Genomic DNA, 27,423 nt, shown 5'->3' with positions numbered 1-27,423 from the left:
GGTCATGGGCGCGTTCAACGAAAGAAATACTCGAAAAAGTCGAATTGCACTGGCAATTAAACTACTCGTTGTTAACCTGTTTTTTACTGGAAATCTACAAAACATAATTTTTGAAATGTACTATAATTGGAGTAATGTTAATTTGTTTGGAAGTCTCACTAATCTGTGCCGTGTATTAACATATATTTACATCACTAACGGGGTTCTATACGGAGATATACCCAAGACTTGTTTAAAACAACTAGTGAAAACACATCATGATGGAAACTTTAAAATGAAAGCTTTGTCTCTCCTTGAACTTTTATTGTCATCTGCCTACGCGGCACTTTTAATACAATATATTGTAATAGCGACCAGGAATCAACGCATTTTCAACCTGTTGTTCTACAATGGGTTCGAAATCATCCCTCGTTATCCGTATATAATGTACCCTGCATTGTTTCTGCTTATCACATTGTTATTCTTGATAAGGAGCATTGTGTTCACCACTTTAGCTATGATTGCTTTCACAGTCCTAAGTATAAAGATTGAAATCGAGAACTGGGGACAATTCATGTCGAAGTCGCGAAAGGACATACAGATTTTAGCAAAAACGCACACTAAATTTTTGAACATGATTTCGGAACTGGACTCTAAATTAGGAGTGTTACTTGTCCTTTTTACGGTTGAATGGGTGTTAACCTTTTCTTTCGGGTTAACGACCTTATTCGAGGGCGAAAATGTAAATCTTAGGCAATTTGTATCGACTGCAACGCTGATTTTAGAGACCGGAATTGTGGCATTTACGATGTCACTAATGTCCGATTGCAGCGAATACTTGGCATCGTGTTGCCACAAACGCACGTTGAAATACACTGGTAGAAACATGTCCTACGAAGCTCAAATGGCTGAAATTTACTTGTCCACTAAAATGAGAGCTCCGTTAAATTTCACCTTCTTGGGTTGCATCCCTTTAGATCGTGCTTTTTTGCTATCAGTCTTTCTTGGGGCGGTGTCATACTTCACTTTTACGTTAACCCTGGTACCCAATGAGTCGACGCAACTGGAAGTAAATTCTGTCAAAAATTGCTCCTGGTGCTGGGAACACTACACGAGCAATGTTTCGATTTTCAATTAAATTACTAAATATCTTCGAGACGAGGCATTTAAAAAAAATGGACAATATTTGTAATTCATTCTGCCAGTATCAAACATCCATAATTATGTAACTCTGTTTTGTACGCACCAATAATTCCGATCATACGCACGAAGTCTGAAATAATTATATCGTTACATAATTTTATAATAATCAAATATTTATAAATATTAAATATATTATTGCTTATGTGTGCATTTGAGTGTTTTAGCCTAAAATCTATAACTTTAAAATTCCATTAAACATCAACGTGAAAAGCTTTAGGTGACTTTATTTGTTAACCAATTTTATCTCATTAAAGCAAATAAATTGAACTTGATTCTCTGAACCTTTCATACTTCCTTTGCATCGAACTGGTTTTTGTTTTGACTCTTGGCTTTGGAGAGTTTTGTTACGGATATTTTGTCTTCGGACAGCGGAAATAGCCAAAAGAGTAAAAATTACTTTGGAGACCGCTTTGTTATTCCTTCCAAGAGGCTTTTACTTTTACCAGGATCCTAGTTTCGATGTCGAACGTGAGTCGCTTGTCAAAACATCACCCCTAGTAAAGAAAAACCGTACAAAAAAATACGAAAAAGGAAATACATTTTGAAGCTTGGATGAGACTAAAATTTTCAGTGAAAAACTGTGTTTTCAAAGTTAATTTGGTCACTTCCAAGCTGCTCAAAGCCTATGTTTTATAGAAGTTTTTGTATAGGATAAAGGTTCCGGTTGAAATCCCATACCATTTGAGAATACTTACTTTCAAATCCTGGGAAAAAGTGGTCAGGTTTAGGCCTAGCTCTCTCTTTTCAAGCCTAAATCTATCCGAATTTTATTAACGCTAAAGGCGTTAAGTGTTCGGAGATCGAACGAAAAACGTGCAAATCCCAGCTTCAGGCTTTTACCGCGATTTTTTCCTTATGCCTGTATTTACAGCGAGAAAATATTTCCAGGATTTCGGCATAAGAATATTATTAGAGACAAATAAAAATTAAAGTGTAGATCACGTTATAGCATAAGTTCATAACATATGTTCCTTAAGTTCGTCACTGGTTACTGAGAGCTTGTCATGATGCGACGTAGGTAAAGCGACAACTGGTATGACGATATCAAAGGCTTAGTATAGACTGGGATTCGTGTAATTTTAGAAGCAGGAATAGAGAACAGGGTATATTGGGCGCGCGTCAAAGTCCACGACCCCCTTCCACGGGACGGGGGGTATGAAAGAAGAGGCGGTCATAGCGACAGAGGTAAAAACTAAGGAACTACGTATTGTTAACCATCCTCATCAGCAATGTCATCAAAACGTAGTTTATGCGAGCCAATAAATTTTCGTTACGTGTTGAAGGGAGTGGCTCTATACTGGGCTATGAGTCGGACTGAAGTAAAGACGCCTTCTCTATTCCTGCTTCTGAAAATTACATGGATCCCTGGTATAGACTAAATAGGAAGATGGACTGCATTATCGAGGGTAGTCAATTGTCGCGTCTTTCTCGAACTGGCAACCAATAATTGAGAAAGCTAATATGATATAACTTAAACGTTTCGTCATGCATTGAGAGGTGAAGCTCTTCATTTTGCCATGAGTTAGACTTGACTTGAGTTATTTATTTTTGCTTCTTTTAAATAAATAAATAAATAAATAAATACCTGAAATTTTAATATACTTTAACAAGAGTGTATCATGTATAGTTTTAAAGACTGTTGTGTAAGACTAATGATTAAGCTCTTGTGAATTTTGAAGTCAGACTATCGTCAGAGTACACTTTGTTTGTAATGACTTACCTACCATCCTATCTTTCTCAGCGAATTTACTTGAATTATGTTAACGATTCCTCTTTTCCCCGCAACTTTAGCGTTTGTAGATATCAGAAGATGAGACTAGAAGTAAAGAGCTCTAGCATTGGTAGTAGATCCTGGTACTAGTGAACAAATTTGAGGATTTTATGCCGCTTCCATCGCGCCTACACTAGAGAGAAAAAAATTGGCCGAGTTCCAAAAACATTTCCTTTCTCCTTCCCCTCAACCTAAAGCCGCGGAACACGGACGCGGGTGCTTGCGTGCGAGCGTCTCACGTTTTGGAGGGAAAATTCAGAAACCGCTACCAGAGGGCCAACCGTTGGTGTGTTATCAAGAATATTCACTTTCGCCAAGTGAAGAATTTAGTTAGCTCAGTACTTCTAGTCCCTTATCTTACTTCTGTAGGTATATATATAAGGGTTAAGTCTAGTGAAACGACCGCTTCAGAGTGTGTACGCTTTTCTAAGCACTTTGTGAGTTTGAATTGGGCGTAGTCTTTATGGTCTTATCTACGTTAATGAACCCATCCAAACAAGAACATCATTAAATTTTACGGTTTCATGTATCTTTCGAGCCATTAAGTAATATACGTTTTAGAAATGATATCATGCCATAAGAATACTATAAATAATTGTTCCCCTATTTAAAACCCCGCGACGGGAACAAAATTAATTCAATCAAGATAGTTTGAAATATAAGCTTGAACAGCAAGGGGTTCATAAGATATGTTCCATAAGTTTGTTACTGGTTACAAACTGGAGCTTGTCATGAAGTGAATGAGGTAGGTCATAGATTCGAGGTAAAGCGACGCCTGGTGAGGCACTGTCAAAGGCTTAGTAACGCAGACTAAATAGGACCTAGATGGAAGTCCTGCAAAATAAACCACGAGTGTAGTTAATACTCGCTTGTCGTTCTCGAAATAGCTCGAGTTGTAAGTAAGATTCCTATTGACCAATAGTGCAATTTTTTCCGCATATACAGACCTTGCCTATTGACTATATGTATTCCTGGTTTTAACTATGTTATAACACTTCTTTGGGACCTAAGACGAGAGAAGTGCCATACTAAATCATTTGAACCATTCTAGATATCCAACCAAAATTATAAGCGTTATGTTACTTCTAGAAATCTATAAAAACATTTTAGAGCTATTTCCATTTATTTTTGATAGGTTTATTAAAATTTGATTGTTTTTTTTTTATAAATAATCCGGGAAGTTTCTTTAAAAAGTGTCATACAAGTATTTTTTTATTATTATTAACTGCCTATTTATCTGGGAAATGAATGGTTGGACCTTGAAAATTTAGTATGAATTGTGAATTCAGACTTCAGTGGAGATTTGTGATGTTAAGCATTGCAATTACCAGAAGTATATAATAGAGAATTGTACCACAAAGCGGGGTAATTGTAAAACGATTCTTCCCAAAATCAAATTAACATTTGGAGTGCACAAGGTTACTAAACCGAATCACATACGCGATAAATAGTTCCCTCATCATTACTCTATTAGCGCTTAACTATTTGCCAAGGTGCATGCACTTGTGTGCTTTTGTCCCACGTCAAGGTAAACAAGGTTTGTGGGTTGATTGCTGAGGATTTAGTACCAAACATGTATACAATTCACCCTGGCACGATGCGATGCCCATCTGAAGTTTTATGAGCAAGAGAGCGAACAAAAAAGGGTGAGCCTGGGAAGAATCATGTTACATAACTAAAGTATTAAGCGGATACCGAGTGTCATCCTTCTTCTATTATCCCCTTCTACTATTACTCAAAAAGCAGTACCAACACCGCCGGGGTGCCCAATAAAACCATTATTTAAAATCGAACAAGAGAGAGAACCGCTGCGGCTTATTTAAATAGTTAAAACTAAAGTAAATAGCATATAGAACAAAATAATATAACCACGCACCTGTTCTTTCAATACAGTCACAGAATACAGAATAAATTTTAAAGTTTTATCAAAGTGAATAAATTAGAATCATCAAGTTCGATTAACAGTGTCGCTTTTAAGCTATTTTCAAAATAGAGAGAGATGAACAAAGACGAAAACATTTTAATATCTCCATTGGCTCATTGAGAGAGTAAGTTTTGATTGTCTCAAGAACAAAATTCTATACGTCATAAGAAATTAATATTATTTGATATTACTTTTTCAGAATATTAAAAATGTCTTGGTTTCCTAAGGAAAGAAGAACCTGGTTTGAAAAAATATGTATTAAAACATTGAAAATAGGCTCTATTCCAAATCATGTGGCTTTTATTATGGATGGAAATAGAAGATTTGCTCAAAAATTGAATATGAGGCATATTCAAGGACATATGTTAGGTTTTGAGAAACTAGCTCAGGTTTGACATGTTTTTACATTGTAATAATAAATTGTACGATTTTAAAATAATTTAAACTTTGACTAAATAGGTTTTAGAATGGTGTTTTGATTTTGGAATTACCGAAGTTACTGTCTACGCTTTTAGTACCGAAAATTTCAAAAGATCCAAGGAAGAAGTGCATGCATTGATGGCACTAGTGAAGTCCAAAATTCAAAAGCTTCTAGAAGAACGGTTAGTCATTTCTTTGGTCATTTAATTAGCGAGATTTTAGTTGCATTCGTTTGTATCAAAGGTACATTGGAAAAAATGCAAAGTGTCTAACAGGCAGCTCTTTCATCCAGTTTCAGCTTGAAGGAGAGAAGGATGGGGTGGTACAATCTGATTGGCTTAAAGGGACTGTAAAGAAGTCATCGGCGGGTGGGTAAAAATTATTTGAGGCATTTGACCGACGAGAGGCGTGGTCCGAAGAAGTTTAGTTCGTTTTATTTCGAAAACTACCACTTCATGGAATTGGCGCTGCAATCTCGCGAAAAACAAGGACTAGAGGTGGAATTCATAAACGTCGGACGCAACGCAATTTAGTACAGACGAAGGCAGGGCGTCGTGCGCAAAAGGCAGACGTTTGCGTACGACGTCCTGCCTTCGCCTGTACTGAATTGCGTTGCGTTCGACGTTTATGAATTCCACCATAGATGTGCAGTTCCACTCCATGAGGAGCCTTTGTATCTTGGCATCACGTGATGTCTGTGACGTATTTCAAATAATTTTTGTCCACCCGCCGATGCCTTCTTTGCAAAACGACTCGCGCTTGAAAAATCATCGTAGACGGTAGCCTGTTAGGCACTTTGTGTCTATGCCGTTGTACTTTTGTTGGTATCCATTTTAAAGGTTTGCTTTGAAGTCCTCTTTGTTCTAGAACCAAGTGTTATGAACTCGGAGTTTGCGTAAGAATATTTGGTAATATTTCCCTTCTTCCTAAAGACGTTCAAAAACTGGTAGCTGATGTTGTTCTTTCAACATTGAAGAACAACAAGTATGTTCTTCAGATCCCAACAAAAATACTAGTTTAGTTTTGATTAAATTTTATATTCGGTTTAGGTTTTTTTTAAACATTTGTTTAGCTTATACTGCTAGAGAAGAAATTTGCTCCGCAATCCAGGATTTGGCAGTCGGAGTTTCAGAAGGCTTGTTAAAATCAGAGTATGATCATTTCTAAGAAATTTTTCATTGTTTTATAACGATAAAGAAATTTGTACGATATGTTCTTTTAGGGATGTTTCAGAGGACCTTCTAAGACAATGTTTATTTACATCCAATTCTCCCGATCCTGATCTATTAGTCAGAACATCGGGAGAAATTAGGCTTAGCGATTTCTTGCTCTGGCAAAGTGCATTTTCCGTTCTCGTTTTCTTCAGAGTTTTGTGGCCTGACTTTTCCAAGTGGCATCTATTTGCAGCCATTATTTTCTACCAGTTCAACTTACCTTATGTTGAAGTTTGTTTCTATTAAGATTTTACGTTTAAAAATTAGTTTTTTCTACATTTCACGTCATATTACTTGTTTACAGAAAGCTAAATTGAAGTATTTGCATGAATTGAAAGCTGAGCAGGAGCAGAGCGACTTATTACAAGCGAAAATACAGTATACTAATGAAAAACAACACGCTCATGCACAATCGAGCGATTTTTCGAATGAAAAACTACAAGAATATATCATTAGTAGAGGTATACGTTGTTCCTGTTTTTTAGCTACGTTACATGTGAAACGTAGAAATTATTTTGAAAATCTAAGTGCCGAAAATCTATAAAACGTCCATACAGAAAAAATGTACCTATTTAATATTATCAATATATTAGTAAACATTAGGTTTTTATTTAAATAATTACATATTTTTTTGACATTTGTAGCTTTTATTATATTTGTTATTATTAGTAAAATAGTTTTCAGACTCGGAAGATTCATAGCATTTACACAAGGTCAGACTGGTGGAGTCAAAAGCCAGACCTCCTTGTGTAAATGGTATGAATACTCCTAGTCTGAAAACTATGAATAGAATACGTTGAAACACAGCTATCATTAAAATTACAGGTCATTTGGTTTTTGAATCAATCGAAAAGAGGATATTGCCAAAAATAAACCCACAATTTCTCATAAAACCTCATGTTAAATTTTTTTGTCTAATTTAAATTTCCCGCCATTACATAGATTGAAGTTTGAAACTTTGAACCGGCTTCTAGCAAAGAGAGTATAGGGGAGGAGTGGAAAGAGGGGAAAATCTTGTTGCTCAGCTCTTTTCTACCGCGCATCTTCAATGCACAGTACCGAGGCATTTCCGTTTGAGACTCTAAATGGTATCGTAGGTGGTAGCGCGACTGAGCCGGAAACTCCCTCGTACCACTACCACTAGTATAATTTAGGGGCAACATTGTAATCCACCTTATTCCCTTTCGCCGGAAGTTAGGCTTAGCTCGGGATTCATGGGGGTGAGTAACGGGAAGAAATTGGTCTGTCGTCTGCAACAAAGGCCAAAAATATGTACTGTAGCGGACGACAGATCAATTTCTTCCCGTTATTCACCCCCATGAATCCCGAGCTAAGCCTAACTTCCGGAGAAAAGGAATAAGGTGGATTTAGCCTTGCCGGGAGTGTGGCGCACTCCTGTAAGCCAAGCTTCTGGGCGGCAAAGTTTGAGGGAATAAGACACATGTCGGCGATCCTACCCTATAGGTGCCGACTGCCCCGTGTCTGCCGGAGGTGACTTGACCCCCACACCCCTTCTGTCACCTCCCAAGTAAACCTCATTTCCTTCCCTGCTTAAACACATACTGAACCCTGACTAATCGCATCCTTGTCGCGGACGTATGTGCCCTACTTACATTGAAATCTCCACAATACGTAATTTAGCCTTGTGGTCGTTGTGGAGCGGGGGAGCTTCCACTCCTCCCCTATACTCTCTTTGCTTCTAGCGCGTGATCGAGTGCTCCATGTTTAGGCTTTGCAAGTGTCGTAACAATTTTCTTCTCTAGAATTTAATTTACAAAGGAAAAAAATTGAAGGCCGAACGAAAGGATTTACGGAAGGACTGTTAAGATAAGATATGATGGTGAGTTCATGATTTTTTACCAATAATTTTCTATGCGTCATTCGTCAGTAAGGTAAGGTTGTACAAGTATGTCCTGTCAGAACTAAACCGAGTCTGCGAAAGTGACATTTTGTTGTGCAATTTTTATTACGCTCACTCGCTAATTTAATTAATTACCAAGTTCCAATTTAAATTTTAACCAAAATGAGCGATTCACAATCAAATTCGATTAACATTGTCGCGTTTAAACTTCTGTCAAAATGTCGCGAGTTGAAAAAAGACGAGAACATAATAATATCTCCGTTAAGTATTTCACTGGGAATTTTGTCCTTAGCCTTTGGTGCAAAGGGCAATTCTAGAAGCGAAATAGGCCGTATTTTACAAGTAACCTCTGACCCCGTAAGCGACGAAGATTTGCAAGCGCTCTCAACAGTATTTAGAGATTTGGGTGAAGGAGTTAAACTGGTCAATGGGCTATTTTTGGACAAAACATTTCCAGTTAGCGAAAGTTATCGGAGAAATTTGGAAAAATCTCTACTGCCCCTGGAAACTAAGTCCGTTAATTTTAGAGAACAAAGCCAAGCTGCTGTCGAGGAAATTAATAAATGGGTCGAAATTGCGACTGAATCGAAGATAAAGAATTTTCTAAGTAACGACGTTATCGATGAAACGACTAAATTGGCACTCGTGAATGCGATTCATTTTAAAGGAAAATGGTTAGTGCCATTTATAGAACGTCGTACGGCTAAGAAACCCTTCTTCGTTACTCCCACTGAAGAAATAACCGTTGATATGATGGTAATTGAAGAAGACTTTAATTCCGTTAAATGTCCCAAACTCGATTGCCGTTGTATCGAACTTCCCTATATGGGAAGTTCAATTTCTTGCTATATTTTGTTACCGAACAAAATCGATGGGCTAAAAAAAATTGATGAAAACCTAACCCCTGAAATATTTAAGAAAGTTCTCGAAGAAATGAAGAATGATCGTACCAAACGAAAAATACTTCTAAATCTTCCGAGATTTAAAATCGAGTGTGAAGTCGATCTTGAAGCTGTTTTGACGGAATTGGGTGTCAAAGAAGTTTTTCAAAGGGGAATAGCTAATCTAAGTGGGTTTAGCGAAGGCGTAAATGATTTGTTCGTTTCGAGCGCAATTCATAAGGCTGTAATTGAGGTGAATGAGAAAGGTACCGAGGCATCAGCGGCTACTGACATGAGGGTCCAACTCTGCTGCTATATTAAGCCCCAAGAATTTTTTGTTAATCGTCCATTTGCGCTTGTAATTTTGAATAACGAGTCTAATACGGTGCTTTTTATGGGATCCATTAAAAAAATTCCGGATTAATATTAAAATAGATATTTCGTTTAAGCGCGTGATCGAGTGGGCTATGGGGATCCGGATTAATATTAAAATAGATATTTTGTTTAAGCTCTATGTTCTTTCGTGTTGTTATTGGAATTTTCATGTAATCGCCCTGAATTTTAAAAAAGAAGCTTCATTGATAGTCAGTGTGTTGCGCGTGATCGAGTGGGCTATGGGGATCTATTAAAAAAATTCCGGTTTAATATTAAAATAGATATTTTGTTTAAGCTCTGTAAGTTCTTTCGTGTTGTTATTGGAATTTTCATGTAATCACCCTAAATTTTAAAAAAGAAGCTTCATTGATGGTCAGTGTTGCGCGTGATCGAGTGGGCTATGGGGATCTATTAAAAATGTTCCGGATTAATATTAAAATAGATATTTCGTGTAAGCTCTCTAAGTTCTTTCGTGTTGTTATTGGAATTTTCATGTAATCGCCCTGAATTTAAAAAAAAAAAGCTTCATTGATAGTCAGTGTGTTGCGCGTGATCGAGTGGGCTATGGGTATCTATTAAAAAAATTCCGGATTAATATTTAAATAGATATTTCGTGTAAGCTCTCTAAGTTCTTTCGTGTTGTTATTGGAATTTTCATGTAATCACCCTTAATTTTAAAATAGAAGCTTCATTGATAGTCGGTGTGTTGCGCGTGATCAAGTTGGCTATGGTTTTGGTAATTAAAGGGATAGGGAAATGATCTCAGCCTTGTCAGGATGTGTGGTGAAATGGTCTGACAAGCATCATTTTGACAGCAAATGTCGGCTCCTGTGACAGCCCTAACACTCTGGCTGATCTTAATTATAGATACGCAAATTTTACCTTGCCAAAGGCAGGAGCCAATCAGAATTCGTCAATGAGGAGGAGCTAAAACTAGCCTTTGGTAAGCTTGGAGGGTCAGTCGCAACTCCACCCCTTGATTATGGGAGCATCTAGTGGGATTTGTTTTAACTAAAACACAGCCGAGACTTGCTTTATTCGATTTGTGTTGAAAAAATAACATCAAAATCATTAATAAAACCTACCAAAACCTTATAGTTATTTTTATATAATTTTTCAAAGCTTCAAAAGTTTACTTTAAGCCTAAGACTATTTTTTATAATAAAAACAGAGGTAATGCGACAGTAACTAATTAGTGGCTAACACTTCACGTGATTCTGATGCCTGACCATTTCATTCTCTCTTTAAATTGAAAATTTCAATCATAAATAAAGGTTAATTTTTAGAGTAAATAATTAAAATTGATGTTGGAAATGATAAAATTATAATTTTGATTATTAAGAAATCGCTAGAAAAATAATTGCAGTAGGGAAAATAGTCGGAAACCTTCTATAGGGGAAAAAAACCTCCCTCTCCTCTCGAACTTGAAGTGGGCGTTGGTAATTTTAGCCTTAGTCATAGCCCACTCGATCACGCGCGCTCAGGGACGCAAGCTGCTCGCGTTATAAACATAATTAACTTGCGCAACTACCTAAAGATAAAATAATAAATATTGGAACGAATTATCTGAAGTATTTTTAGATAATAGATATGAGGGTGAGTTTCTAAGGTTTTGCGATAATTTTCGATGTGTCAATGAGAGTTGCGAAATTAGAAGTTGCAGGAACTTGCAGCCGAGCTGGGTGTGGCGCGAATCGGCGATTCTTTTCCCGCCTTCCTCGCTTCAGTTACAGTTTAAATTTTAACCAAAAATGAGTGAATTACTATCAAATTCTTTTAACACTGTCGCGTTTAAACTTCTGTCAAAATGTCGCGAGTTGAAAAAAGACGAGAACATTATAATATCTCCGTTGAGTATTTCGCTGGGTTTGTTATCGTTAGCCTTTGGTGCAAAGGGAAAATCTAGAAGCGAGATTGGGAGCCTTTTACAAATAACCTCTGACCCCGTCAACGACGAAGATTTGCAAGCTCTCTCATTGGCTTTTAAAGATTTGGGTGAAGGTGTTAAACTGGCCAATGGGCTGTTTTCGGACAAATCATTCCCAATTAGCGAAAGTTATGGGCGGAGTTTGGAAAAATCTCTATTGCCATTGGAAACTAAGTCCGTTAATTTTAAAGAACAAAGCCAAGCTGCTGTTAATGAAATAAATAAATGGGTTGAAATTGCAACAGAATCCAAAATTAAGGATTTTTTTAGCAATGATGCAATTGATAATACCGTAAAATTCGTTCTCGTTAACGCGATATATTTCAAAGGCTTATGGGAAGAAGCGTTTCAGCAAGCCTTAACGACTAAAAAAACCTTTCACGTTAATAAAAATGAAGCAATTACGGTTGATATGATGCAAATTGAGAGAAATTTTCAATATGCAAATTGCCCCGAATTAGATTGCAATTGTATAGAGATCCCGTATTTAGGGACTTCCGTTTCCTGTTACATTTTATTACCCAATAAAATTGAAGGGTTAAAATTAATAGATGATAATTTAACCCCGGATTTATTTAGATCGTCAATTTTTGAGCGTATGGCTGGCAATAAACGCAATTTATTGTTGCACCTTCCAAAATTTAAAATTGAATGTAACCTTGATCTAAAAGAAGTTTTAATCGGATTGGGAATCGGGGATGTATTTCAAGATGGCGTCGCCGATTTAAGCGGGTTTAGCGAAGTTAATAAAGGGTTATTTGTATCGAAAGCCGTTCATAAAGCTGTAATTGAAGTTAATGAAGAAGGTACAGAGGCCGCGGCCGCAACCGGGTTTGTCGGTGTTTGTTATATGGCTTGTTTCCCGCCCCAAGTATTTACGGTGGATCGTCCATTTTCTTTAATAATTCTGAACAACAAATCAAATATGATATTATTTATGGGTTCTATTAAAAATATAACTAATTAGCTTAAAGCGATTAAAGCGCGGGGCACGTACTTCCCCTACAAGTTGACCTTCCTTATGAACTCCAGTTTTTGGCTTGACGTAGGCGGGAGGCATTTGTGGGCGGGACTTATAAGTATACTTATAAACCCGCCCACTAGGCTTCGCGAAACCAAAACTGGAGTTTAAAAAAGGTACTGAATTAAATGTTTATATAAATTGTTTACTCTGCCTTATGGGTGCTATTTGTCGTTAAGGTGTTATAAGTCCACGTCATAAGTCTATAAGATATGTTCCTTCCATAAGTATGACGCTTTCTATACTTCGTAATGCTAGAGAATTAATGAGAGCTAGTTCGAGAAGCAGACTACACTCGGTGGTTAATATTGCAGGACTTCCATCGTTCCTATTAAAGGTGGAATTCATAAACGTCGGACGCAACGCAATTTAGTACAGGCAAAGGCAGGGCGTCGTGCGCAAACTTCCGCCTTTTGCGCACGACGCCCTGCCTTTGCCTGTACTAAATTGCGTTGCGTCCGACGTTTATGAATTCCACCTTTAGTCTGCATTACTAAGCCTTTGACAGCGCCAAAACCAGGCGTATGTCGCTTTACCTCGAATCTATGACCTACGTCACTGACTTCATGACAAGCTCCAGTTTGTAACAAGTGACAAAACTTATGCAGAACATATTTTATGAACTTATGTCCACGTAGATACCTTTCTTAAAGAAAAATCGGTCAATCATAAGATAAATTGTTGATTATTTATATATATTTTTTGTCAATTTTTGAGCTTAAAATATTTAACAGGTATTTTAAAACACTGTTAAAACTTTTTTAAATTATTATTTACGATAAATTTTATATCAGTATCAATTTATTTACTCGAAAATGTACTTTCAGCTTTTTGGAAAACGACTATAAGCCTATAAATCCAAATATGTTAAAACTAGTTGCAAAATTAAATATTTTCTAGATAAATGTTATTAGAATTGTAATCAGAATTACAGAAATATAAATTAAAAGCTTGTGAATGACGTGTTAAATTTACTTCGTTAACATAATTAACAATGGCTTCCTATATTTCATAGGTGTTTAAAGATTGTGGTGTTGTTTAAGATTAAATGTATTTTTATTTATTTTTTCCAGTCAAAATTATTTCAACGTGTTATAACTCCAAATGCTTTTGGAAAACGTCATTTTTGGGGTTGGCTTAATGACGTTGCGAATAAGTAAGATCATTTTATCTATCATTTAGGTGGGCGACGCGATAAGCTATCGCTAAGCCTTTGTAAGTCGCTGACATTACCTGTCAGTACAATACGGAATTTACAGAGGTATTTCTGTGGGCGCTGCCATAACCTGTCGGCGGCCTTTAGTTAGTGGCTGCCATTCCATGTCATCGAACGCGTTCCGTAGCCTTGGCAGACCAACTCTCCGAAAAGGGGGCGGTAACCTCGTAAGTCCCGTATAGTACATTGCGCACTCTAAACTCTTAAAGCAAATGTCGGATTCCTGTCAGACTTAGAAATAAGGATAATTTTTAAACTAGTCCTTGGGACCAGTGACCCACCTTGTGTCCTAAATAATAAACTGGTCTCCGGAGTGGTCCCAGCCTTTGTTCTCCTATAGATTTGCAATTAATAAACTGGTCCCGAGGACCAGTAACCCCCACTTTTTGAATTAAAAAACTAGTCCAAGCAATTAATAAACTGGTTTTGGACCAGTGGACCTGTGCTATTTCTAAGTCCGATTCCTGTGGCGCCCTTACTTTACATTGCTACCAATCAGAACTCGTCTTACCAAGTCATGGCCAACTTGGATAACTTATTTTGTAATCTAAGTTGGCCATGACTAAGCTTAGCGGACCAGTAAACCAACCACCCCTCGACCATGAGAGCATTTAATGACCACAGCCGAGAAGGCCCGAGATAAGCTTGTCTAGTGGGCGGGGTTTATAAGAAGGGCCGGAAATAAGAAAACTTTGTTATAAGACATGTGTCCAGTGACCCCGTCCCCATGTTTGACTGGAAAATTTATAGGGCATTGTCCACTGGAGTGTGCAAAAATGGTGTCGCTTCTCCATTTTCCAATTTCGGAAAATTTATAGGTCAAAATTTCCAGTGACCCCCTTAGTTTTTAATAAAAATTATGGGACATTTTAAAATTTTATTGGACAATGTCCAGTGTCATATGCTTATTTCCGGCCCGGTTTATAAGTGCACTTGAAGTCCCGCCTACAAAATGCCTCCGGACTTCGTCAAGACTAAACTAGGGAACCACATGACCCGCGCTTTCCTTTAACCTTGACATAACGTGTCATATATGGATTTTTTTTTTTAAATATTTTAATTATAGTGTCGATCCAGCTCGTATTGAAGAAGTTGGTCCAGATAGAGCTGCGGCTGAATGGCTAATTCGTTGTGGTGCCTCCGTAAAATGGAAGGGGGCAAAAAAATTTCATAGCGACTATAACAGTTTGCCAGCTGGCAATTTTAGTTCCTACAAAATTGAAGAAATTGACGGGACCGAGTCCTCAATTATGAGTGTGGGATTCCCACACCTTCGTTAGTTTTTATATAAAATAATTATCGATAGTCTTATAGCATAAGTGTATAAGCTATGCTCCATAAGTATAACAATACCAAAAGTGGATGAGAGGAAAAGTATGAAAATGGCCTAAAGTCGGTCGCGAGTCATCAGTTTCGCCGTAGTTGACCGTTTTATTGGCGTAGCTATACTGGGACTGTTCACTACTCCCTTAAAATAGGTCTTGTGTTGTTTCGTGGCTACGCGGTTACCGTCGTCTGCTATTGTGTATGCTAGAACTTCCTCGATTTGTGTTTGTAGTCAGAACAGAGTAGCTGGTAATGTTTTAAAAGGTATTTGAAGGTATAATATGGATTTAATTAAGGTTATCGAAGCAATAGAAGAGCGCATAAAACTAGATACGTTTAAAACAAATCTCGGTAATTTAGCTTAAGCGCGAGCAGCTTACGTCGTGATGCGCGTGATCGAGTGGGCTATGGTTAAACCAAGGAGCATAAATGTCTGAACTACTTTCAGTCGCGAGTTTGCAAGTCCATCAGTCACTAGTAAACGAAATAGTTATTGGCGAAACTTTGATGTCCGCGTTTTTTAACACAAACTCTATGGCCATTGTCATACTTTCCCTCTCATCCACATTTACATTTGACAATACCTATAGTTCGTAATGCTACTGAGAGACTTACATCTCGAGCTAGTTCGAGAATTGAAGTCCTACACTCGGTGGTTAATTTTGCAGTCCAACTTCCACGTCGGACGCAACGCAATTTAGTACAGGCAAAGGCAGGGCGTCGTGCGCAAACTTCCGCCTTTTGCGCACGACGACCTGCCTTTGCCTGTACTAAATTGCGTTGCGTCCGACGTTTATGAATTCCACCTTTAGTCTGCATTACTAAGCCTTTGACAGCGCATCACCAGGGTCCAGGCGTCGCTTTACCCTGAATCTATGACCTACGTCACTCACTTCATGACACGCTCTCAGTAACCAGTGTCAAACTTATGGAACATATAAACTTATGCTCATAGTGATCGATATTGATGTTGAAAAATTTATTGGAAGGGGGCCTAACTGAAGTGAAGGTTATTAAACTAATAAAATGCAACTATATGGATGACCCCGCCTTGCCAATGTTGGGTTTTGTTAAAGAAACTCTGGAAAAATTGGAAGTTTCCAGTTGTGGAAACATTTCAGATGACGCAATCAAGTCTTTAGACCGATTGAAGTGAATTTAATATTGCCGTTTTTTTTTTTTGTTACCTATATGATGAATAACTTTGTTTTAATGTCCTTTTTAGGAATTTGAAAAGTCTTTATTTGTTTGATTTGCAACAAGTTAAGAAGCCTAATGAGTGTTTGGAGCATTTGAAATTAGCTTTAAAAGGCTGCCAAATTGAATTTCCTGTCAATGGAAAGTGATTTAAAATTACACTCAATAGTTTTTGTACGTATTTGTAATTTTGTAGGCCTAGCTGCTGAATGTATTTCAAATAAAATCACATATTAAAAATGGTCCTTTGATTGGTTTTTATTTTAAAAGATAGAAAGGGAGTGAAATATTTGAAATTGGCAGGCCGGCGAAATGTGACACTATTTACCCCGTTTTTTTCTAATCAAAGCGTGATAGAGTGGGCTGTGTTCTACTAAGAACCAGGGCCGGAAATAAGAAAAATTTATTATGAGACATGTGTACAGTGAGTGAGTGACGCAGCCTTTCACTGGAAAATTTATAGGACATTGTCCACTGGAGTGTGCCAAATTAGTGTATCTTCATATTCAAGCTGTCAAAACTTCTTTAAAAATTATTGGTCATAATGTCCGGTGAACCAGTCTGGGAAATAGCACACTTCCTCTGGTCCAAAACCAGTTTATTAATTGCTTGGACTAGTTTTTTAATTCAAAAAGTAGGGCTTACTGGTCCTCGGAACCAGTTTATTAATTGCAAATCTATAAGAGAACAAAGCCTGGGACCAGTCCGGAGACCAGTTAATTATTTCGGACCCTAGGGGGTCACTGGTCCTAAGGACTAGTTTAAAAAAATATTCTTATTTCCCAGACTGCGGTGAACCCTTAAGTTTGGAACATTTTGAAATTTTATTGGACAGTGTCCGGTGCTTATTTCTGGCCCTGGGTAGAACTCGGAAACAGGCTGGGAAATAAGGATATTTTTTAAACTAGTCCTTTGGACCAGTGACCCCCTAGTGTCTGAAATAATTTACTGGTCTCCGGACTGGTCCCAGCCTTTGCTCTCCAATAGATTTGCAATTAATAAACTGGTCCCAAGGACCAGTAACCCCCACTTTTTGAATTAAAAAACTAGTCCAAGCAATTAATAAACTGGTTTTGGACCAGAGGAAGTGTGCTATTTCCCAGCCTGCTCGGAAAATTCCATAGATATAGAAAATTCTAGTAAGATTCTAGAAAGTTCTAGGCTTTTTCTTCTGCCTTAAACCGGAAGTTAGGCCCAAACCCAAACCCATGCTTTGCTTTTCTGCATTCGATTCGCAATCGCATCAGACAACTGAGGCGAGTTATTTCGGAAATCGTTTGTTTTAGTCTTGTTCTTGTGACGTAATTTTTATAAAAATACTTGAATAACTTAAAATTAAACCGTAGAAATAATATTTTATACAAAGAGCGTGGGAATTTAAAGAAAAAACCGTCACTTTAGTCAAGGAAAAACTGGTGTTGTGGTAACACTTGGCTTCTTCATAGTGCAGACACAGTAGTGACTTTGTATTTGACTTGTCTTCATTGAAAAGAGATTAGTAGGACAGATTTCTAAATAAAGAACTACCTTCTTCTTAGACATTATGGCTAAATGGGGAGAAGGTGATCCACGATGGATTGTTGAAGAAAGACCCGATGCTACAAACGTAAATAATTGGCATTGGTAAGTCCAGTTGGGAAAATAATTTAACGAGGGGCTCTATCGTTCTTTGACTGAAATGGCAATCAATTTGCTTAAATAAATTAAAAATGTTTAGGACAGAGAAAAATGCGTCTCAATGGTCAAAGGACAAGTTGAAAGACTTGTTTACAAATCTAAAAATATCAGATACAATTGGGTTAGTTGAAATAACAGAAATTTCAAAGTGCGAAGGTGAAGCTTCGGCAAACAATAGAAAAGCGAAACTTATATTTTTCTACGAATGGGTGTTGAATTTGAAATGGAAAGGTATGTCTGTCGCCTGTGTTTCCAAATTTATATTAGGAGATATTTCTTTAATAGTTAAGAAATCTTAACTATTAGGTAAAGTAAATGGGTCAGACGAAGAGGTAACGGGTAAAATAGAAATACCAAATTTGAGCGAAGAACACGAACCCAAAGATGTTGATGTGAGATTTAATTCGGTTCTTTTAATTACTAGTTATTATGTCAGGCTACTTAATTAATTAATTAAATTTAAATACATTACGTTCATTCTGTAGGTTACTATAACTATTAAGACTCAATCACGAGAAGCGGAGATTCTAAAGGAAATGATGCGGAAAAAAGGCACTGAAGTGATACGTGAAAAATTGCAAGATTATATTGATGGTAAGTGTGTAACCGATTTGCTACAAGTGTAATTAAATTAAAATGGAGTTAATTGTTCTTTCAATGATGCGTTAATTATATATTTATTAATTAAATTAATTTTTTAAGGTTTGAAAAGAGAATTTTCGCAAGGAATGATCCTGCCAACTAAAGATGCCTCTACTAATTCAAAGTCAACGATTAATTCCTCTTCAAAAGATAAATCGCCTGTTGATTCTACTATTGTAAATAACGTAAGCTCAAATTGAAAATTAATAATTTTAGATTATTTAAACCCTCTTATCTTATTCGTGATGCGTGTGCCAAGGCTTAACGCGTGTTATTAGCTGACTAGTTCGCGTCAAGATGATGCGTCGTCTGCTTCACAGTCGAAAAAATATTTTTGACTCTGGAGCAGACGACGCTTCATTTTTACAAATCCTGAAGCATGTGCCAACTTCCAAGGCTTAACGCGTGTTTTTAGCTGACAAATCTGCTTCACTGTCGAAACTCTTAAATATTTTTGACTCTGAAGCAGACGCTTCATTTTTGCAAAACCATTCCTGAATCCTGATGTGTGAGCTAAGGCTTAACCCGTGTTTTTAGCAATGAGATAGAATATGAAACCTAGAGTCCCAATGTGAGATCTCGAGATCGACGATTCGCGATACACTTTTTGTCGAGCATGAATCTTTATCAAATACGGGTGGTGCCACCTATTAATCACTTGAAGAACTTTTTTATTACCGTCTGCTGCTATAATCAGTGTAACAAGCTGTCAAGATAGTTTTTTAAACTTGTTAAATAAAATACGCGAGTTAAATAATAAAAACTTTAGTCCTTTTTAATCTAATAAATAGATGAAATAAAAATCATAACGATGTTTCTGATTGAAAATAAACAAGTAAAAGTTGAAAATAGTTCCGCTAGAGGCTCACAGGTGGCGCTGTCATGTTTTGATAAACGTGCTTAGTAAAAGCAATGTGTTTCGCGGTAAGCCGATTTGAATTGGAACTCTATCTATCTCATTGGTTTTTAGCTGACTAGTTAGATCGCGCATCGCGTCAAGATGATGCGTCGTCTGCTTCAAAATCTTAACTTTCAATATTTTCAACTCTGAAGCAGTTTAAAAACTCCCGTTAAGCCTTGGCACTCGCATCGGGAATAACGTGGATGGATTGACACCCTAAAATTTCTGTCGGCTAATTTTAGGTGAAAAACGGGAAAAAGAGTCCCGCCTCTACTCCCGGAGTTAAACTTGATACTGGTGAAATTAAAATGAGCGAGTCATTTAAATGTACGGCTGAAGATTTCTACAATGCTTTCACAATTAAAGAGGTAATAATTTCCGATTAATGAGTATTTAATTAATTAATTAATTATTCGTACTAATTTCGGTTGGTTTTAATCTTAGATGGTCCAAGCATTCACTCAAGGAAATTGCGTGATAGAAGCCGAAAAAAATGGAAAGTTCACCTTATTAGGGGGAAATATTATGGGAACATTCACAGAGCTGGTATGACGTCATTTATTTATTATTTTTTGCTTTTTAGTTAGCAGAACATAATCAGTTTTGGTTTGCAAGCCTTAACAAAGATTGAGAGTAGGATTTGCAACCTTAAAAATGTTTCATACAGTGAAATTGTTTTTGCCAAGGCTTATTCAGGCTCGATATTCTTAGGAAATTGTTTTTGCCAAGGCTTATTCAGGCTCGATATTCTTAGGAAATTGTTTTTGCCAAGGCTTATTCAGGCTCGATATTCTTAGGAAATTGTTTTTGCCAAGGCTTTTTCTGGCTCGATATTCTTAGGTGTAGGCATAGCTTAAAAGAACGGCCTCTTTCTAAATATAAAAAAAATGATGTCTTATTACAATATGATAATTAGCATTTAATTAGTCTTAAAAACGACTACTACCGCGTAGACATATTTAGAGGCGTCTGCTAGCCAGAACCCCTTGGCCCTACTGAACCAATCCCTGTGGATTTGGTTTAGCAGACGCCACTAAAGGAATGGTGTTGGAGTCAGTCTGGGAAATAAGGATATTTTTTAAACTAGTCCTTGGGACCAGTGACCCCCCTAGTTCCCGAAATAATTAACTGGTCTCCGGACTGGTCCCAGCCTTTGTTCTCCTATAGATTTGCAATTAATAAACTGGTCCTGAGGACCAGTAACCCCACTTCTTGAATTAAAAAACTAGTTCAAGCAATTAATTAACTGGTTTTGGACCAGAGGAAGTGCACTGCTATTTCCCAGACTGGTTGGAGTAGTCCCTGATTGTTAAGATATTAAGCCTTGGCTTCTGTTTAAAATGAGTGAATTTTCTTTCAAATCGGTAACAAAATGGCCGCACTTTTCCTGATTGCGCTCTCTCGCTCGCTCTCTACTTTTGCAGATTCCCAGCAAGAAAATAGTTCAAAACTGGAGGTTTAAGTCGTGGCCAGATGGTCACTACTCTCGAGTGCTTATAGAAATTAACCAAATGGAAGACAGTACCGTCGTTCAATTAACGCAAACAAACATTCCTAAAAGCGAATTGGAATGTACTAGGGAAGGTTGGAAAAGATATTACTGGGATAGTATGAAAAGGACATTTGGCTTTGGAAGTCTTCTATATTAATTAAAACGCTTAATTACTTACCCTAATTACCCAACACAGTTTAGAAGAAGAAGTAAAATAAAGATAATTAATTTTCTTGTCCATTTGTCAGTTTGTTTAACCTTTGTACCGGTCATTTTTTTCAGTTTAATTTAATGGGAGTAGCTTGGGCAGGTCAGGAATGGTCAGTTATTAGGGTCAGTTTGTAACAGGCATGAACTGATTTGATTTGAGTGATGGAAGCGATTTTTTTTTTTTTTTTACCGATATTCAAAATAATTCGGTAGATGGATTGGCGCTTTGAAATTAGATAATGATAGAGTCCGTATCATAATATTTAATCATTGTGCATTCATTATTTGACCTTTAACCATGTGGTAGTGTTAAATTAAAAATCAGTTGATATCAGTTTTGGTAATTAAAAAAAACAATTGGTTGATATGGTAAAAGAATTTATGTTGATATCAGTATCGGTAAAAGATTCTGTTGATATCAGTATCGGTAAATGATTCTATTGGTATCAGTAAAAGAAATTATGTTGATATCAGTATCGGTAAATTATTCTGTTGGTATCAGTAAAAGAAATTATGTTGATATCAGTATCGGTAAAAAAACAATTCTGTCGATATCAGTATCGGTAAAAAAACAATTCTGTCGATATCAGTATCGGTAAAAAAACAATTCTGTCGATATCAGTATCGGTAAAAAAACAATTCTGTCGATATCAGTATCGGTAAAAAAACAATTCTGTCGATATCAGTATCGGTAAAAAAACAATTCTGTCGATATCAGTATCGGTAAAAAAACAATTCTGTCGATATCAGTATCGGTAAAAAAACAATTCTGTCGATATCAGTATCGGTAAAAAAAATTCTGTTTCAATTCAATTTATAAACTTACATCTCGGCATTGTTTAATTTCTTATATCAGTCATCACTAAAATCAGCTAACATCAGTTTTTTTAATTCTCTGAGCCAATTAATGACATGCATTCGTTTCCACCAACCCCTCTTCCTGTCTTGCGCTAGGCCCTATTAATTTCGGCATTTTTTTAACTTATTTCCCATAATTGAAGTCTATTTTTTAATAATTTGTTGGCCCCGCCCCCTAACAAAACATTGACTCTATCGCGAATAACACATACTTTCAGTGATCGTTGTGATTTAATTTAAAAAGCATTATTTATAGCGCCGTCGCTGCTAAATATAAAACGAAATTAAAATTAAAATTAAAAATTAATCTTCAATCTAAGATTATATAATTAATTACTAATTCACGAGAGCATTTCAGTATTGAAATAATGAAAAAGATCGATTTTAAAATCATTAGGTAAAATTAATTTAACATCAATTAATCAATTGCAAAATGGTTTAAAATAATTCCTTTTCATCGTTAATGTACTTTGATGATCAAACAGTAAAGAAATTAAACCTAAAAATTTGCGTCTGTTTGTTGTTTTATCATTTATTAAAGGAAAAGGTAGGTAACATAACATTATATCTTAAAAGAACGGCCTTTTTTCCAACGGCGTGTTAGTTTCGTATGTGCTTCGCCTAATGTAGTACAGTATTTAAATGTTTTCTATCTCCGCTAAGATAATATTCAAGATGGCGTACGGTTGGGGTACATTAAGGGCTTTAAGTCTATCCAACCGCCACGGACAAGCCACACCCTCGCCAACCCAACAAACCGGTCTATAAAGAAAATATTTCACTATATACCCTACTCTTTCAACAAATCGGCTTCGATACAGCCGTCCATCAAATTAAATTTAAACTTGAGGGTTGCCGCAATTTAACTCATTTTAGCTACCGTGCCCGCATTCCCCATCCCCCCTCGCCTACCCAACAAACCGGTCTCTAAAGAAAATATTTCACTATATACGCTTTCCAACAAATCCTCTTCGATACAGCCGTCCATCAAATTAAACCTAAACTTGAGAGTTGCCGCAATCTAACCGGGTGAATTCTTTGACGATGCCAATGGTGTTCCTTTCCTAATACTTCCAAGAGGCGAAAGAGGATTTTTCTTAACAAGCGTCCCGGCAAACTTATTTTACATCCATCCGAAGTCAGGAACACTGCTTTAAAGCACGTGTTTAAAGTAATACCATAGCTCTAATGTACTTGCTTTCGCAATTCTTTCACATTGCAAGCGCCACGGTGGTAGCGAATCTTAATCGGTTTCTAGTCACGCTTGTTTTTCGTTTACCCCTGGCTACAAACTCACCCACACAGACAAAACACTATCGCAAAGCTAGATCTGGTTGGTTATATAACCACGCCTAGCAAAAATTGCCGCCATAATAGAGAGCTTTCAGATGGGATAGTAGTACGTCACACCCTCTCAAGTGTTACCGCAGCTGTTCTGGTAACCATATTGGGGGGTGGTCTCAACTTCATTCCTGCTTTAAACCACCAATATGGCAGAGTAAATTATGTCACGAGACACAGCTCCTCCTCCAACTGAAATGTCTCTATAGGGAAAAGGGGAGGAGCCAACTGAAACCACACCCCCTTTTGGTAGCCATATTGGTTTGGTGGTCTCAGCTTCATTCCTGCGCCTTTAAACCCACCAATATGGCAGCGTAAATTATGTCACGAGACACAGCTCCTCCAACCGAAAGCTCTCTATAGGGAAAAAGGGAGGAGCCAACTGAAACCACACCTCCTTTTGGTAGCCATATTGGTTTGGTGGTCTCAGCTTCATTCCTGCGCCTTTAAACGCACCAATATGGCAGCGTAAATTATGTCACGAGACACAGCTCCTCCTCCAACCGAAAGCTCTCTATAGGGAAAAGGGGAGGAGCCAACTGAAACCACACCCCTTTTGGTAGCCATATTGGTTTGGTGGTCTCAGCTTCATTCCTGCGCCTTTAAACTCACCAATATGGCAGCGTAAATTATGTCACGAGACACAGCTCCTCCTCCAACTGAAAGCTCTCTATAGGGAAAATGGGAGGAGCCAACTGAAACCACACCCCCTTTTGGTAGCCATATTGGTTTGGTGGTCTCAGCTTCATTCCTGCGCCTTTAAACCCACCAATATGGCAGCGTAAATTAATTATGTCACGAGACACAGCTCCTCCTCCAACCGAAAGCTCTCTATAGGGAAAAGGGGAGGAGCCAACTGAAACCACACCCCTTTTGGTAGCCATATTGGTTTGGTGGTCTCAGCTTCATTCCTGCTTTAAATATGGCAGCGTAAATTAATTATGTAACGAGACACAGCTCCTCCAACTGCAAGCTCTCTATAGGCAAAAGGGGAGGAGCCAACTGAAACCACACCCCCTTTACATTCAATGATTACAGAATTTTTTAGAGAACCATTTTTTATTGGGTATTAAAAATAACTGTACACCTCCTCCAACTGAAAGCTCTCTACAGGGAAAAAGGGAGGAGCCAACTGAAACCACACCCCCTTTACATTCAATGATTGCAGAATTTTTTTAGAAAACCATTTTTTATTTGGTATTAAAAATAACTGTACAATGACATCATCAATTTTATTTTAAATTTTAACAATACTAGAATAAAATTTTTAATTAAGATATTGTATTAATATTGATAAGTTTAATTAATTAATTACAATGAGGTTCAAGGTTTTTGAGCGTTTCTTCCAATTGGTTTAATCTTTCTTTCTTAAGTAATATGGCAGTGTCTCTTCTATCGTGTATTCCAATTAACGTTTGCTGTAAAGGAGAACTAACTGTTTCTACGATACGACAGTGAGCTCGAGTATAAGCTAAAATAAATTCAATAGTTAATTTAAAATTAACGATATTGGAAGGTTAATTGTTAATTATAATTAATTTTAAACGTTTCTAACCAGCTTCGTTAGTTAGTTTGGCAAGAGAATCTTGACTCGAATAATTACGCGTGGACAGGAAAATTTCCTTTTCTTCAATCGATAAAATCTCCGGTAATTTTAATAAACTATCAAGGCAATGATCGTTAAGTTTTTTGGATGGAACGATAAAAATTGGGATATCTAATCTTTCGTATCTGACAGGGAAAAAGCACATTGTAATAATTATTCCTGGTTTTAATTTTAATGCACATTATTCCCGATACGTGTGCCAAGGCTTAACGAACAATTTTTAACAGACAAATATGGGTTAAAATGACGCGTCGTTTGCTTCAGAGTTGAAACGTTTCAATATTTTAATTCTGAAGCAGACGATGCATTATTTTGAAGCAGATTTGTCAGTGAAAAATCGGCCGTTAAGCCTTGGCACACGTATCGGGAATAAGGTGCATTCCCGATACGTGTGCCAAGGCTTAACGATTTTTATTTTTAACAGACAAATATGGGTTAAAAATGACGCGTCGTTTGCTTCAGAGTCGAAACGTTTCAATATTTTAATTCTGAAGCAGACGATGCATTATTTTGAAGCAGATTTGTCAGTTAAAAATCGACCGTTAAGCCTTGGCACACGTATCGTGAATAAGGTCACGTGGATTAATTCAACTGACAGGGCTTGTTCTCCCTCTGGATTGGAATTTGTTGATTGGAAGCAAGTTAGTCGAATATCATTAGACGATGTCTATAATTAACAGTAAATTAATTATTTAAAATTGATTAAAGGGACTGTAAAGAAGGCTTTGGCGGGTGGGTAAAATTATCTGATATATACGTCAGAGGCACGTGACCGAGGAGAGGCACGTGACCGAGGAGAGGCGTGGTTTAAAGAACCTTAGTTTGTTTTATTTTGATATCTAGCACTTCGGAAAGTTCAGGGAATTGACACTACAATCTTGCGAAAAACCAGGACTAGGTGTCCATATGGAGTCTTTGGTTCTTGGAATCACATGGTGCGGTGCCTGTGACATATTTAGAATATTTTTCACCCACCCGCCTTCTTTACAGTCCCCTTAAGGTTTTAGCGTGATTTTTTTGTTTCACAAATCACAACGCCGTACTTTGGTATTAGTGTTGCCGCTATCTTGATTGAACACGGAAAAAATTAGTCCGACAAATGATTTATCCATCATTTGGTAGGAAGCTTGCGTTCGTAAATCTAAACCAAATTACACTTTAAATCTTAATCTGATCTCGATGGCCCTGGTCAAAAAAAAAAAAAAAAAAGACCAAACTCCCAATGGATTCGTACCAATATGGGAAGGCCAAACGGTAATGTGAGGGTGGGAATGGTACCATCCTAATACTCTCATTGGTCGGTTCAGATTTTCTGACAAGGTGTTTGACGTTTGTTAAGGAAATTTTAATAAATAAACTTAGTAGCAGTAGAAGTCGACTCATGGTGCACAATCATTTATAGACTAATGGCACCCCATGTTATTTCCCCATAGAGATTAATACAGTCGAAGGCAGAGGGCTGCCATTACTCTATAGACTAATGGCACCCCATGTTATTTCCCCATAGAGATTAATACAGTCGAAGGCAGAGTGCTGCCATTACTCTATAGTTTTAAAAAGGATATTTGAGCATATTCAACAGCGCTTGATAGCTGTTCAGGAGATATTTCTACCCTATCCTTTTTCTTGTCAGAGCGCCTTAGAAGAACGGCAGAAGATATCCGTAATACGTCATATTTATCAACCTACAATTAATATTTTAAGTTGCAATCTTGTAATTCTCGCAAAGAAAAAGCCATATTTCAGTTAAAAACAACAACTGAAATGAATTAATTCTTCTAAGATTGTAACTATTAATTTACTTCGCCTATCAATAATCCCATGACTTCTTCTCTTTCAGTAGATAATGCGTGCGTTAGACAAACAAAATATACATCAGATGATAAGAGCACTTTTACGGTACCCATTTTAACTAAAATTAACTGATGTCAACTACTTTATTGTTAATTTCATAAAACGCGCATTTTATACCACGGGGACCTATTTGTTAACAGGGCTGTACATAAGTCACAAGAGTGACAAGACAAGGGAACGCGGCTCCGAGTCCCTGACTATTAAAATAAATCGAAATCCTGAGGTCTTGACTAGTAAATATTTTTTCTTATATAATAATAAATATTGTTATCCCCAAATCCCACTAGTTAGCGACTAGTTACTACTAAAAATAATTGAGAATAGCTTAGCTCACTTGCGAAGTTGCTAGTTTAACTACTAATAGAAATATCCTTATGTACAGCCTTGTTTGTTGAATTTCTATTAACCACAGCATAATCGATCACGCGGGCCGATGGAATGACCTGAACTGAACTGGAGACATCAACGATGGCACAGATCAGTTTCGCAAATCGGAACTTGCCGTAACTTTTGATAGTCCATCATCC

At 37.1% G+C, this 27,423-nt stretch overlaps 5 protein-coding genes across 7 annotated transcripts; 4 read left to right on the top strand and 1 right to left on the bottom strand.

Annotated features, from left to right (window-relative positions):
- Positions 1-5,055: 5,055 nt before the first annotated feature.
- On the top strand, positions 5,056-6,787 carry LOC149718421 (dehydrodolichyl diphosphate synthase complex subunit DHDDS-like). The gene is made up of 5 exons (XM_089871210.1): positions 5,056-5,266; positions 5,337-5,479; positions 6,165-6,281; positions 6,347-6,448; positions 6,520-6,787. Exons 1-5 carry the CDS (start codon positions 5,087-5,089, stop codon positions 6,755-6,757), a joined length of 780 nt encoding a protein of 259 aa, XP_089727336.1. The 5' UTR covers positions 5,056-5,086; the 3' UTR covers positions 6,758-6,787.
- Positions 6,788-8,193: 1,406 nt separating this feature from the next.
- Positions 8,194-16,560, top strand: LOC149718419 (ATP synthase subunit s, mitochondrial). Its single transcript, XM_089844878.1, has 5 exons — positions 8,194-8,351; positions 13,650-13,732; positions 14,859-15,067; positions 16,108-16,270; positions 16,344-16,560. The coding sequence occupies exons 1-5, from the start codon at positions 8,346-8,348 to the stop codon at positions 16,462-16,464; spliced, it is 582 nt and encodes a 193-aa protein (XP_089701004.1). The 5' UTR covers positions 8,194-8,345; the 3' UTR covers positions 16,465-16,560.
- Positions 8,358-12,980, top strand: LOC149718420 (uncharacterized). The gene is made up of 3 exons (XM_089860583.1): positions 8,358-9,674; positions 10,496-10,571; positions 11,378-12,980. Exons 1-3 carry the CDS (start codon positions 8,535-8,537, stop codon positions 12,520-12,522), a joined length of 2,361 nt encoding a protein of 786 aa, XP_089716709.1. The 5' UTR covers positions 8,358-8,534; the 3' UTR covers positions 12,523-12,980.
- A 954-nt stretch (positions 16,561-17,514) lies between the features above and the next one.
- LOC149718418 (activator of 90 kDa heat shock protein ATPase homolog 1) lies at positions 17,515-22,601 on the top strand. Of its 3 annotated transcripts, none has more exons than XM_089844839.1 (9): positions 17,515-17,770; positions 17,854-17,938; positions 18,033-18,223; positions 18,299-18,384; positions 18,478-18,586; positions 18,695-18,819; positions 19,778-19,903; positions 19,980-20,081; positions 20,960-22,601. In XM_089844839.1, exons 2-9 carry the CDS (start codon positions 17,859-17,861, stop codon positions 21,182-21,184), a joined length of 1,044 nt encoding a protein of 347 aa, XP_089700965.1. In that variant the 5' UTR covers positions 17,515-17,770; positions 17,854-17,858; the 3' UTR covers positions 21,185-22,601. The 3 variants fall into 3 exon arrangements, with proteins under 3 accessions (XP_089700965.1, XP_089700959.1, XP_089700954.1); XM_089844833.1 differs by having other exon boundaries at positions 17,515-17,781; XM_089844828.1 differs by lacking the exon at positions 17,515-17,770 and having other exon boundaries at positions 17,788-17,938.
- A 2,005-nt stretch (positions 22,602-24,606) lies between these two features.
- Positions 24,607-27,083, bottom strand: LOC149718417 (lys-63-specific deubiquitinase BRCC36-like). Its single transcript, XM_089844875.1, has 7 exons — positions 26,845-27,083; positions 26,608-26,727; positions 26,277-26,364; positions 26,086-26,183; positions 25,639-25,709; positions 24,992-25,167; positions 24,607-24,907 (listed from the first exon to the last, which is right to left on the bottom strand). The coding sequence occupies exons 1-7, from the start codon at positions 26,947-26,949 to the stop codon at positions 24,744-24,746; spliced, it is 822 nt and encodes a 273-aa protein (XP_089701001.1). The 5' UTR covers positions 26,950-27,083; the 3' UTR covers positions 24,607-24,743.
- Between the last annotated feature and the right edge of the window lie 340 nt (positions 27,084-27,423).

Source organism: Phalangium opilio, unplaced genomic scaffold (assembly GCF_054372755.1).
Source record: "Phalangium opilio isolate 3A_F unplaced genomic scaffold, DU_Popi_V2 ptg000002l_1, whole genome shotgun sequence".
Lineage (NCBI taxonomy): Eukaryota > Metazoa > Arthropoda > Arachnida > Opiliones > Phalangiidae > Phalangium > Phalangium opilio.
Note: the sequence above shows the minus strand (reverse complement) of the source record. Positions and strands in the feature narration are given on the sequence as shown.

Bases quoted from the DNA above. Each gene is read 5' to 3' on its own strand.
- LOC149718421 (XM_089871210.1), top strand. From the start codon at position 5,087: ATGTCTTGGTTTCCTAAGGAAAGAAGAACCTGGTTTGAAAAAATATGT. The intron at 5,267-5,336 runs GTTTGACATGTT...TTGACTAAATAG, and splicing joins GTTTTGAGAAACTAGCTCAG to GTTTTAGAATGGTGTTTTGA. The intron at 6,449-6,519 runs GTATGATCATTT...ATGTTCTTTTAG, and splicing joins GAAGGCTTGTTAAAATCAGA to GGATGTTTCAGAGGACCTTC.
- LOC149718419 (XM_089844878.1), top strand. The intron at 15,068-16,107 runs GTTAGTTTTTAT...ATTTATTGGAAG, and splicing joins TGTGGGATTCCCACACCTTC to GGGGCCTAACTGAAGTGAAG. The intron at 16,271-16,343 runs GTGAATTTAATA...TGTCCTTTTTAG, and splicing joins AAGTCTTTAGACCGATTGAA to GAATTTGAAAAGTCTTTATT.
- LOC149718420 (XM_089860583.1), top strand. From the start codon at position 8,535: ATGAGCGATTCACAATCAAATTCGATTAACATTGTCGCGTTTAAACTT. The intron at 9,675-10,495 runs TAATATTAAAAT...TCTTAATTATAG, and splicing joins CCATTAAAAAAATTCCGGAT to ATACGCAAATTTTACCTTGC. The intron at 10,572-11,377 runs GTAAGCTTGGAG...AATTTTAACCAA, and splicing joins GGAGCTAAAACTAGCCTTTG to AAATGAGTGAATTACTATCA.
- LOC149718418 (XM_089844839.1), top strand. From the start codon at position 17,859: ATGGCTAAATGGGGAGAAGGTGATCCACGATGGATTGTTGAAGAAAGA. The intron at 18,385-18,477 runs GTGAGATTTAAT...TTCATTCTGTAG, and splicing joins ACGAACCCAAAGATGTTGAT to GTTACTATAACTATTAAGAC. The intron at 19,904-19,979 runs GTAATAATTTCC...TTTTAATCTTAG, and splicing joins ATGCTTTCACAATTAAAGAG to ATGGTCCAAGCATTCACTCA.
- LOC149718417 (XM_089844875.1), bottom strand. From the start codon at position 26,949: ATGGGTACCGTAAAAGTGCTCTTATCATCTGATGTATATTTTGTTTGT. The intron at 26,184-26,276 runs GTACGAATCCAT...AATTTGGTTTAG, and splicing joins CGTTTGGCCTTCCCATATTG to ATTTACGAACGCAAGCTTCC. The intron at 25,710-26,085 runs GTACGGCGTTGT...TGTTAATTATAG, and splicing joins GCGGCAACACTAATACCAAA to ACATCGTCTAATGATATTCG.